The sequence below is a fragment of the Garra rufa genome, chromosome 10 (genome assembly GCF_049309525.1).
Source record: "Garra rufa chromosome 10, GarRuf1.0, whole genome shotgun sequence".
Taxonomy (NCBI): domain Eukaryota; kingdom Metazoa; phylum Chordata; class Actinopteri; order Cypriniformes; family Cyprinidae; genus Garra; species Garra rufa.
Genome location: NC_133370.1, coordinates 11,314,835 through 11,327,990, shown reverse-complemented (window position 1 = coordinate 11,327,990; position 13,156 = coordinate 11,314,835). Strand labels below are relative to the sequence as shown.

The following is a 13,156-nucleotide window of genomic DNA, read 5'->3' as shown; positions in this document are numbered from 1 at the left end:
ATCTTTTCACATTGAGTACAACTGAGGGACTCATATGCAACTATTACAGAAGGTTCAAATGCTCACTGATGCTTCAGAAGGAAAAACAATGCATTAAAAGCCAGGGGTGTAAACTTTTGAACAGAATGATGTGTACATGTTTCTCATTTTGCCTAAATATCATATTTATTTCATTTAGTACTGCCCTTCAGAAGCTACAGAAGATGCTTACATGTTTCACAGAAGACAAAATAAGTTAAATTTACCCTGATCTTCAAATTCAAAAAGTTTTCACCCCCCAGCTTTTAAGGCATCATGTTTCCTTCTGAAGCATCAGTGAGTGTTTGAACCTTCTGTAATAGTTGCATATGAGTCCCTCGGTTGTCCTCAGTGTGAAAAGATGCATCTCAAAATCATAGTCGTTGTTGTTGGAAAGGGTTCAAATACACACACACAAAAAAAAACCTGAAGGGTTTTTCTTAAGAACAGCAGGCAGTTTAACTGTTCAGGTGTATGTAAATCTTCAAGCGTATTTAAACTTTAGAACAGGGTCAATTTTATAAATTCAACTATCATTTTCTCTTGTGCACTATGTAAACGTCTGTGATGTGATTTTATGAAATAGTTCTTATTCAGGTCAGTACTAAATAAAAAATAACATGCATTTTGCAAAATAACTAACATTTCATAGATTCTGGATGTCAGTTCCAGTGGTATGTGGGCCGGAGTGCAGTTGAATGTAGGCTACTTCATAGTGCTGGTATTCCTTCCCAACATAGCTAGTTTTTATGTCATGTTGGAATCCTATAAGAAAATTCTCTTTGGGATTGTTTACAATTGGTTCCAGAGTATGATTCCAAACTGAATCCTATAAAGTTCTTACTGTAACCCCATCTGGACTGGACACAAATCCGGCATAAAGACATGTCAAAGTCAGCTCAAACCCAGAGTTTCACTAAATTACATAAGGAATCTCAGAGATCCTTATCCTGTCATACATGAGAGCCTGTGGGGAAATGGAATCCCGTCTTCATTGGCCGGCGGGCTGATTTGATGTAACATCCTGTGGAGGATCGCGGCGGCAGCGGTAGACGAACCCGATGCCCTGCAGATGGTGCCTTCGCTCGCTCGTTTGCGCGTCCGCCCGCCCCGCTCCGCCTCGCCTCGCACTCGACCGAACGCGAGCGCACAGACGCGTCTCCGAACTTTGCGCTCCCGTGAGCTCATGTCATTCCTCCCTCTCCGCTCCGTCATCTCTCACAGAGGATCTCACTCTCTCCGTTTCAATTCAAGCTGTTGCCACTGAATAAGACACTGCGTGTGGGAGCGAACCGGTGCGCTTTTTGGAAACGGCAGGTTTCGCTGTGGACGCGTTTATACCCTGCTCTTCGCCCTTGGATTTGATTCGCACATCACGCTTCTTTCCGCCGTCCAGGATGGGTTTTGTCGTGCTGGTGCTTCTGTGCGCTTTCACCGGGCTGGTGTTCGGAGACAGTAAACCCAAGACATGCTCGGACATCAGGCACTTCTACAACAGCAAGGGGTTCAATCTCAACGGAGTCCCGCAAACAGTAATATCCGGTAGGTGAACGGTTTAAACCTTCAGCTTGAATGACAGTTGTGAGGAAGACACTGGATAGCCTACAAAGGCAAACTTTAATTTAAAGTAGTTACTGTGCGATTCAAATGCATTATCATCTTATGTTATAAGAAGGCAAGGCAAGTTTCATACACAAAACAGTGATATAGTACTTAAGTAATACAGATACATTTTTAACGCATAATCGAGCCCATTCACATGTAAAGTTTAGAAAATAATTCCATATATACAGTGACCCTGGACAACAAAATCAGTCATGAGAGTACATTTTTAATATTGTGATTTATACATCATCTGAAATCTGAAAAAAAAAAAAAAAACTTTCTGTTGATGTATGGTTTGTTAAGATTGGGCAATATTTGGAAATTTGGAATCTGAAGGTGCAAAAAAAAAAAACTAAATAATGAGAAAATCGCCTTTATGGTTGTCCAAATGAAGTCAGAAATGAAGTTTTGATGGTAAGAAATGTACAAAATATCTTAATGGAACATGATCTTTACTTAATATACTAATGATTTTTGGCATAAAAGAAAAATCGTTCATTTTGACCCATACAATGTATTTTTGGCTATTGCTACAAACATACCTGTGCAATTTAAGACAGGTTTTGTGGTGCAGGGTCATATATATAATGTCACATACATATTTTAGATAATAATATAATTATTATTGTATAGAAAGTTTTACATTTTTATTTTATGATTATTTAACTGAACTATAAAGGGCTTTTTGATTTTTGATACCTTTTCTTCTTTCTGAAGAGCCTCTTATGTGTGAGACCTGTTCATTCATCTCACTGTCAGTCACAGACCCCTGTCCTGCACACACATACATCTGACACTCCCACAGGTCTTTTGACTTCATAATAATTTTCCATGACCCGGGATTCCATACCAGTTTTCCAGGCTGTTTCTTCTGCTGTCAGCCGGTTTGAATGTGTGGCATAGTTACAGAGATCTACCAGTGATTATGAGCTTTCTGCAGTCTCTGATGGTGTATGTGTGTGTGTCAGGGTGGAGTATCATCTTGCTCCATGAAGGTAGAGTTTTCACCTTTAATTTTTTGAGTTGAAAATCTGAAACCTCAGTGGGTGTGCTGTGTGGTGGAGCTCTAGTGATTTCAAGCACAGAAGACCTTGATTTCTCTATGTTTCATTGAATTTTTCTATCACATCACTCTATTGCTCTGCTGTGCTCGGCACTGCAGCCTGAATGTATTTTTACCCATCATCCCTTTGCGTATGACGCACGAGCTGATCCCGGTCGGTATTCCCTAATGATCAGAAAGTGTCCTCCATTTAGAAGATTAATAGAGGTGAAAATCAAACGTTAGCGGCTGTACATTAATGTGATGGAGTTATTATCCTCATAAACACGTCCAGACGCATTCAATCAGAGTGATGCATCGTTGCAATCGCTTCAATCAGATATGTTAACACGGCTGTGTTTAGACAGGACGCTCTAACGTGTCTAACTTCTCATCCATATGGAAACAATGAGATTTAATTGAAAGTAATTGTTATAGAGTCAAGAGATTCCCATAGGAAATGTTCTGCAATTATACTGCAGTTTTTTCTTTATACTGCAGAGATGTTTCCTTGGTTCTCCACTCAAGAGCTGACATACTTGTCCTCCCATGCGTAAAACTGCAGGAATCTGATTTTGGTTTTTGTGAATATTAAAGTTGCATGACTGTTGTCAGCTGTCTGGACGGGAAATCTGGACACAAACTCGGATCTTCTTTAGCGGTTTCTTTGGCATTAATGGATCCACCCGTTTTTCCACTCGTTTCTCTCCCGCTGCTAGTCGATGATCAGAATTAACATTTCATTTGGGATGTGGCTTTAATTTTTGATGGGAAAAGTCTTAAAAGGCTGGATTGTATATCATCTTTCGCTCTGACTCATCTGAGACGATCTTGACACCAACCCTGTGAGAGAAATGTCTTGGCCTTTGGTCATGTTTGTGAGTGTTTATGTTTATTGTGTTTTATCTAGTAGAACATTGCGAAGCTTGTCTAAAGGCAGCTGGCTTCTATCAGCCCCCATGCATTTTGTTTCACTCATAACTGAGTAATCATATTCCCCTGGCGATTCAAAGAGGGGATCCCATCTCGGCGAACTGTGGCACACCCTGTTAATGGCCCAAACAAGCAGAGAGACCCACACCAGAGCCTGAGGTTACAACAATACACAATCATAATCTCTACTTGACCTCATTTCAAGAATGATTCAGTGACAGATCAGGTCAAGATGGCTCCTGTCAGTTCTTATCAGGCTCATATCAAAACTCATTTTTGGACGGCAAGCCAAGTTCAACTCACCTTTGTCTTGATGTTCTTCATATTTTCCATTTTCTCACTCTCCTTGTACAACCAGTGTAACGGCTGTCATCTTCTAGAATCTTTCAAATTAGTTTGATGCAATCGAAGACAGTCCAATGTCCAATGTTCTCCAATCATATATCACATTACTGGAATTGTACCTGCAAACATACATCATATAATTAGAGATCAGTCACTATAAGTATAACAGATGGTTAGGGTTAGGCTAATATATGGATTATATATATAAATTGGGGTTGGAGATCTGGCAGTGTGGTCAGTGAAAGTGGCATATTGAGTCATGGCGCTCATGTGGCATACCTGGGTTTGAATCCAGCCATGCAAAATGGTTTCAGTTTAATATATATTACAAATGATTTATATTAATCATGAAAATATATTTATATGTACATTTTATATACTATATTATTTTATACATATATTATTCATTTGATAATTTATAGCATTATTTATAGTATAATTCAAAAACTAATATTTATACAAATACAATTAAATATCAATAAAGATTAAAAATATTAATAGTTATAATACATAATTATTTAACAACTAACTAAATTTAAGTGAGTAGTAATAATTCATTGATTTATTTATTTTAATAATACCCGGATTTTTAGTTTTGTATGAAAACTGTAAAAATATTATTACAAATATTGATATAAAATATTAATACATATTAATATAAATAAAATGTATTTATTTTCCAACTAACTAATTTTAAGTGAGCAGTAAAAATTAATTGATTTATTTTTTTTATTTTAATAATTTTATGATTTATAGTATTGTACGAAAACTATACAAATATTAATTTAAATATTAATAATAAATATTAATGATAAAAATCTTAATAATGATAAAAAAACATTAATTAATTTATTTACCAACTAAATTTAGGTGTGTAGTAATAATTTATTTATTCATAAATATCGATAAAGAAATATGAATACATATTAATATTAATACTATTTTTTATTTATTTATTTACCAACTAACTAAATTTAGGTGTGTAGTAATAATTTATTTATTCATAAATATCGATAAAGAAATATGAATACATATTAATATTAATACTATTTTTTATTTATTTATTTACCAACTAACTACATTTAAGTGGGTAGTAATAATTCATTGATTCATTTATGATTTATAGTATTGTACGAAAACTATAAATTATTAATATAAATATTAATACAATTAATAAAATATGAATATTAATAAATTACATTTATTTATTTACCAGTTAACTAGTGTGTAGTAATTTATTTATTTATTTATTTTAAGAATTTTATGATTTATAGTATTGTACGAAAAGTATAAAAATATTAATATAAAAATTCATAAAGATATGTGAAATATTAATAAACACATTTATTTATTTACCAGCTAACAAAATTTAAGTGCATAGTAATAATTAATTAATTTATTTATAAATATTGATAAAAATATGAATACATATTAATAAAATGTATTTATTGATTTACCAACTAACTAAATTTAAGTCAGTAGTAATAATTCATTGATTGATTTTAATAATTTAATAATTTATAGTATTGTATGAAAACTAAAATATTAATATAAATATTAATAAAAAGAATACATATGAAAATATTATTATTCATAAAAAACATTTAATAATTTACCAGTTAACTAGTGTGTAGTAATAATTGATTTGTTTATTTTATTAATGTTATGATGTATAATATTGTACAAAAAGTATAAAATATTAAAATAAATATTCGTAAAAATATGTCAAATATTAATGAACACATTTATTTATTTACCAGCTAACTAAATTTAAGTGCAGAGTAATAATTTATTTATTTATTTATGAATATTGATAAAAATATCAATACATATTAATATTAATATTTTTTATTTACCAGCTAACTAAATTTAAGTGAGTGGTAATAATTGTTTGTTTGATTGATTGATTTGAATAATTTTATAATTTATAGTATTGTATGAAAATGTATAAAAATATTATTATAAATATGAATAAAAACAATAAATATTACAAATATTAATAAAATACATATATTTATTTATTTACCAGTTAACTAGTGCGTAGTAATAATTAATTTATTTATTTTATTAATAATATAATATATTTTAATATTATTTTTATTATTAATTTTTAACATTCTATGAAATATTTATTTATTTGTCAACTCATTAATAAAATTAGAATAGAAAACCTCTGACCACGCTGATGAGATGTAGCGCCCCCTAGCTGTGACTGTAGAGTAAGTAGTGGTCATAAAGCAGCTGTCATTAGTCATGTTTAAGTCATGGACACAGGCGAGCATGAAAGCACTAATGAGGTCCCTGAGCCGTGGCAGGCCATTGGATGATGTCCGCTGTTGCATCTGCTGGAGGCAAATAACGGCTGCTCGAAGCAAAATGGTCCATACTAACATCATAGACTGCAGAACTTTGTGCATTAATATTTCAATATTTAAGTTGAGCACATTTGCTACAGGGCATAGTACTGAATTCCTTTTTTATATTCATCCTGTCTGTGTGTGCATGTGTGTGTGCATGAAGAATGCTTTGCTGATTTGTTGTAAGTGCATATTGATTTGCATGCATTGATTTTAAGTGTTTGTTGAGGTCACACAACATGCTTTCACAATAAATCCGTGCATTTATCCACCAATCCATAGCAAGATGAATTGAGAGCGGGGTATTCCTAGACTCACGCGCACACACACGCATAGACACAGAGTGAAGTGTTTATAGTGCTGATGCAGTAGATGTTGAAGGCATTAAGCTGTAATCTGCCCTCTGGAGCCTGAAACTCACCACATAGTGTTTGATGTCATGCAGAGCTGAGGAACCGCTCGACACACTGCAGCAGTGAAGGGGGAAAAAAGATACAGGGAAGGAGGAAGGGAAAACTGATATTGAGATTCTCATTCCAGTCTGCCCCTTTAAACAAGAAAACAAAAAACAGATGGTTGGACTTTAGAAGTGCTAGTGTTTTATTAAAACTTCTCGTTATGTGTTGTTTCCTTTATGATGCTTTGCTGAAAAGATTTGTATGGCTCGCAAGTGTATCTTGGATGCTGTGTGCTGGATTAATCACCCACAAATTTAGAATTGCTCACCCTTATATTGTTCCCATTTGCATGGCTTAGTTTTGGCTGCTTACTTAACCCTCAGGTCATCCAAGATGTAGATGAGACTGTTTGTTCATTGAAACAGATTTGGAGAAATTTAGCATTACATGACTCGCTCGCCTCTGGAGTGAAAGGGTGCCGGCTTGTCAGAATAAAAGTCCAAACAGCTGATAAAAACATCACAAAAATCCACAAGTAATCCACACGACTCTAATCCATCAGTTAACATCTTGTGTTGAAGTGAAAAGCTGTGTTTGTCATACAGAAATCCACAATTGAGATGTTTTTAACTTCAAACCATTGTTTCCAGGTTAAAACAAGAGTCCTTTTTATATACTGTTGCTATATGTAATATAAGTTCTGGCATTTAAGCAATGTAATGCTAAAGTTCTTCAAGTCAAACTCATCTACATCTTGGATGGTTTGAGGAGAACAAATTTTCCAACCTGGTCTCATGACAACAATGTACCTCTAGGAACTTTTTCCCAAGATGCGAAATACATACTGCCCATTTTGTGACATATCCGATGTGAAATGTCCACTGCATGGCGCTAAAAGGGTCCTAGATAGCACATGTACATCTGCAAGATGTCTGTTAAAGATCTCATGATCTGGAAAGCATCTGCTGTGTATAAACTTCGGGCAGACGTCTGTAAGATGTCAGTTTAACATAAATTCTAAATCATAAACATCTTAAAGACATCTAATAGACGCTAATTTGACATCTGATAGGAAACGTCCCATAGATGTATTGCAGATGAGCAAACTACATCTTACAGACGTCTTGCCGATGTAAATGCAGACGTCAAATCTACGTCTTTAAGATGTACGTGTGCTATCAGAGGTGTTTGGTTTTTTTCATCTACATCTTGAATGGCCTGAGCAGTAGTACATTTTCAGCAAATTTCCAACCTGGTCTTATGATGAAACCGTAACTGTGGAAACTTTTTCACAAGACACAAAATACATGCCGCCATGTACATTTTGTGACATATTCGATGTGAAATGCCCACTGTATGTCGGTAAAAGAGTTTTCTTTTTTTTTCCATCTACGGATGGTCGAATGTTTCCACTGCATTTTGCTAAAAGAGTTTTTTCTTACAACTAGATCTTGGATGGTCTGAGGAGAAGTAGTTTTAGAAAATTTTCCAACCTGACCTCATGACGAAAACGTACCTGTGGAAACTTTTTCACAAGACGCGAAATACGTACCGCCATGTACGTTTTCTGACATATTCGATGTGAAATGTCCACTGAGTGACGCTGAAAGAGTGTTCATCTTTTTTTTCATCTACATCTTGGATTGACGAAAACATACTTGTGGGAACTTTTTCGCAAGGAGCAAAATACGCACTGCCATGTACTAAAAGACTGTTTTTTTTTTTTTTTTTTTTTTTTTCTCCATGTACATCTTGGATGGCCTGAGAAGTACATTTTCCAATTTTCCAAGGTGATCTCATGACGAAAACATACCTGTGGGTGTACATTTGTGACATATTCGATGTGAAATGTCCACTGAGTGTTGCTAAAAGAGTGTTTTTTTTTGTTTTGATTTTTTCATCTACATCTTGGATGGCCTGAGGAGAAGTAAATTTTTTAGAGAATTTTCCAACCTGATCTCATGACGAAAAAAGTACTTGTGGGAACTTTTTCGCAAGGAGCAAAATACGTACTGCCATGTAAGTTTCGTGACATATTTCGATGTGAAATGCCCACTGTGTGGTGCTAAAAGACTGTTTGGCTTTTTTCATGTACATCTTGGATGGCCTGAGAAGTACATTTTCCAAGGTGATCTCATGACGAAAACATACCTGTGGGTGTACATTTGTGACATATTCGATGTGAAATGTCAACTGAGTGGCACTAAAAGATTGGTCTTTTTTTTCATCTACATCTTGGATGGCCTAAAGAGAAGTACATTTTTTTTGAGAATTTTCCAACCTGATCTCATGACGAAAACGTACCTGTGGGAACTTTTTCGCAAGACCTCAAATACGTACCGCCATGTACATTTCGTGACTTATTCAATGTGAAATGTTCACTGAGGGCCGCTAAAAGTGTTCGGATTTTTTCCCACAGAACAGATGAAGTACATATGGTATGTTTTATGTGACGTTGGTTTTGTACGTGTCACCGCAGTTCTGACATGAAATGTCCGTTGCATGGCACTATAATGCTACATTTACACTAGTGCGTTTAAATTTTAAAACGCATTACTTTTGCTTTGGTTACGCCTGCCACCTACTCCGGCATTTTTGGCTCTCAAAAACTAAGACTTTCGAAAGTGCTGCAGACCCTGTTTTAATTTTAAAAGCTCCGGGGATGCATTTAAGTGCAAATAGACAAAAAAATGGACACTTTTGAAAATGATGACGTGGCTGTCCACATTCGCTCTGCGTATCCTTGATGAATTAGTTGCGTCTCATTTCGGAGGCTGTATTTTTACACCACAAAAACTAACAGTCAATTTTATTACAGTTACTTCTCTTAAATAAGACATCCTTGATGTCATATGCACTCTGAATGGTCATGTGACACGCATTTTCATTTGTATAGTGTAAAGATTGTTTATGAAATGCAGGGAAAATGCCTGTGTAGACAAGTATCGTTCTTATTTTAAAATGACGTTTTAAAACGAAAATACACTAGTATAAACAGTGCCTAACTCTAATGCTCCATAATATTTTAAAATAACGTAGCATCTGTACTACACCTAAACCTACCCAATAGTATGAACAAAAGCTAATGTGATGTAAAAGCGCAATCGCAAGCATGCCGTTTTAGCTTGTTTTTCGATCTCTCATCTTTCAGCTCTTTCATTGTGAGACATGTTTTTTTACGGGATTCGTACCCAATGATTACACATACAGTCCAATTCCGTTCTGGCTGAGCTACCGAGCAAGCTTGTTACATCCGGAAAGCGAAACATTTGGAGCTGTTATCATAACTGTGCTCGAAAACAATTACAAGGGCTCGCCGTTTTACCGCCTTTAGTGTTCATTTCTGTTTGAAACTGCAGTGATATGTATTTATTAGTACGTATTTTGCATCTTGCGAAAATGTTACCACAGGTACGTTTTCATCATGTAGAAATGTTCATTTTTTGGGTGAACTAGTCCTTTAATGGGGACTAAAGTGTTTTATCTTTAAAAAAAGTAACCATAAAAGTGCTATGAAAGGGTCAAAAATGAAAGTCTTGATTTGTGTGAGAAACAGACCAAAATGTATGACATTAAACCCTGGTACTTTTCCCTCCATTAACTTTTAACCACTGCAACCGAATCTCTGAGTAAATTGAGTTGAACTCGGTTTGGAACGACAAGGTGGAACAAGGGTGGGAACAAAAAACTTTTTAGAATAAACTATACTTTTTTACGGTTTGCTATCTATCTATCTCTAACCAGACTGAACCAGCTTGAACTAGTGTGGCCCAAGGATGCATGGCTGATCACTTACCAGAGATTTGTCTTGATTCTAAATGTCCCGTTTTAAGCGGATGCTGAGTTTCTTGGTAATTGGTAAAACATAAAACTGTGTGTCTATACAAGTCCTTGGCCTGTGTCCCAGGATGTGAGCCGCAGCTGAATATGATACTTCTGAAATCAGATAACGCCAGGACAACGGCGTGATGTAAATCTGCAGTCCAGAGCGGGACCTATTGAATTATCTAGCCACTAAATATGACAAATAACTGACTCAGATTGTAATACATGCAGTGTAATGTAGTTCTCAGCCTTCCTGTGAGTGAAGGACTCATGGCCCTCCCAGAGGAGTGCGATCGAGAGAGATGTGATGGAGCAAGGTGACCTTTAGACGAAGACATTTTTGATGGATTTGCTATTGTGTGACATCCTTTAAAGGAAGAGCGAGAGTCAGACAGAGAAAGAGAGAGAGAGAGAGAGAGAGAGAGAGACGATGGTCACATTCTCCTATATACATGCCATAACCATAAAAGACAGACTGATATACAAGGTCCAACATGAGTGTTTTGCCAGTCAAAGTCAAGTTTGTGCAGTTTTATTTATGTAACATATTTTCTCGTTGACTTTAACATGTTTCTTTTATTTTAGACACCTGTGCTGTGTAGCGCTTGAATGTTTTGACAGTTTGTTTCATCCCAGTGAAGTTAAATTTACCCTGACTCTGAGAAAGAGAGCTACACTGTGTTTTTTGGAAAACAGTGTAATCTTTATAATCCTAACCACATTTCCAACTAGCCTTGATGATTCATTGTGATGTACTCAAAATTACACTGCAAGTATACCCTTACTGATGGGTTTAGACCAGGGGTGTGGCTGGTTAGCTTGGCTTAGACTGGTAGATTTGATTAACTTCACCTACACTTGGCTTGTTTTATAGAAAGCCGGTAATTCTTTTCCTAAAGACAACATATAGAGGATTTGCGCTTGCATCATGGTTTGATCAGTTACCCAGATGCATGGCCATATTGGAGTTACTTGGATGTAAACAACCGCATGGATTTGTTCATTGTTCTGCTAATTTATGCTGTCTGAACCATGAAAAAAAAAAACATGTGGAAGCTGCTAAATCATATAGACAAGGACTTAAGCAAGAAAGGGACAATACTTTGACAAACTAAAGTTAATAGGTGGTAAAGTTAGATATTAGCCTAATATTTCACCTACCTGACTGGAAATGATAATAACAAACACAAATGTTGTCAAGATTCTTGCACTGGAAATCCTGGTTCAGTTTGGCCAACCACAAATGCCTTTTGTTTCTCAAGCAGTTTTTTGCACACTTCTCCTTGTTTTGGCAGTCTATAGTACTCCAAATGTTTTTCCTGGTCTGACCAATTAGTACAGCCCAAAACATGACAATAATTGACCATTTTAAGAAGCAATAATAAGCAAAAAATGCAATGATGTGATGACGCGTTGTGAAAGCAGTCTATTTACCCTACTGAAAAAACAGCTAAAACCAACCTAGGCTGGTTGGCTGGTGTTAGCTGGTTTAAGCTGGAAGTAGCTGGTTTTAGCTGGTGGTCTCACAGCCTGACCAGGCTGGGAAAGTGACCAAAACCCCTCTAAAACCAGCCTGCTGACTAGCTATGACCAGCTAAAACCAGCCAAAACCAGCCAACCAACCTAGGCTGGTTTTAGCTGTTTTTTCCAGCAGTGTAAGGTTCCAGATTTTCCCTTTCAGTTTTCAATAGCTACATTAACATGCACCCAAATAATCCATTAGTAATATGGCTAAAAAGCATTAATGTAAACATTTAAAAATACCTTCTGGTGTCAGTTCTGGGGTCCGTTCTTCGTACCTCGCTTACTACATCCAAGATCAAATGACACATCCAAGATCAAATCATCGCGCTAACTATGAGCTCGCTATTCCGGTTCTCCGAACGCACCTGTTGTTGATGATTAGTATAGCTGGATGAAGTTATTTGAGATCACTGGGTGGCTTAAAAGGGGATACGTATCGATAGTAGAAACATTGATCGGCAACTCTTTGATTGGTCTGCGAACATGACGAAGGAGCGCGCTCAGTATTTTTCTGCAGCAGAGCAAGAACTCTTGATTGAGGGATTTCAGGAGTTTCAGAGTTTAATTAAAACGCAAGGGAAAACTGCAAAGGCTGGAAAAGCAAGGAGAGAGGGCTGGCAAAAAGTAGTGAACAAATTAAATGCGTTGATGCTGTCCATGTTACATGTTTTTTCCTTGATATGTTATTTTATTTATATTTTTATTTTTTTATACACTACCGTTCAAAAGTTTGGGGTCAGTAAGACTTGTAATAGTCTTTAAAGAAGTCTCTTATGCTCATCAAGGCTGCATTTATTTGATTAAAAATACAGAAAAAACAGTAATATTGCAAAATGTTTTTACAATATAAAATAATGTTTTTTTTTTTAATATATATTTTAACATACTTTAAAATAGAATGTATTCCTGTGATGAAAAGCTGAATTTTTATCAGCTGTTACTCCATTCTTAAGTGTCACATGATCCTTCAGAAATCATTCTAATATGCTGATTTATTATTAGAATGATCAATGTTGGATAATATTAACAGTTGTGCTGCCAAATATTTTTTGGAACCTGTGATTTTTCCCCCCCAGGATTCTTTCATGAATAACAAGTTTAAAAAGTAC

General features: G+C 35.5%; 1 protein-coding gene across 1 annotated transcript in view; it reads left to right on the top strand.

Moving 5' to 3' along the window:
* The first annotated feature begins 1,080 nt into the window (after positions 1-1,080).
* The window catches only part of gpc1b (glypican 1b), a 137,118-nt gene continuing 125,042 nt past the window's right edge, over positions 1,081-13,156 (top strand). The window contains exon 1 of the mRNA XM_073848511.1: positions 1,081-1,560. Within this exon, the coding sequence (XP_073704612.1) occupies positions 1,416-1,560 (145 nt within the window). The 5' untranslated portion in view covers positions 1,081-1,415. The remainder of the gene's footprint in view (positions 1,561-13,156) is intronic.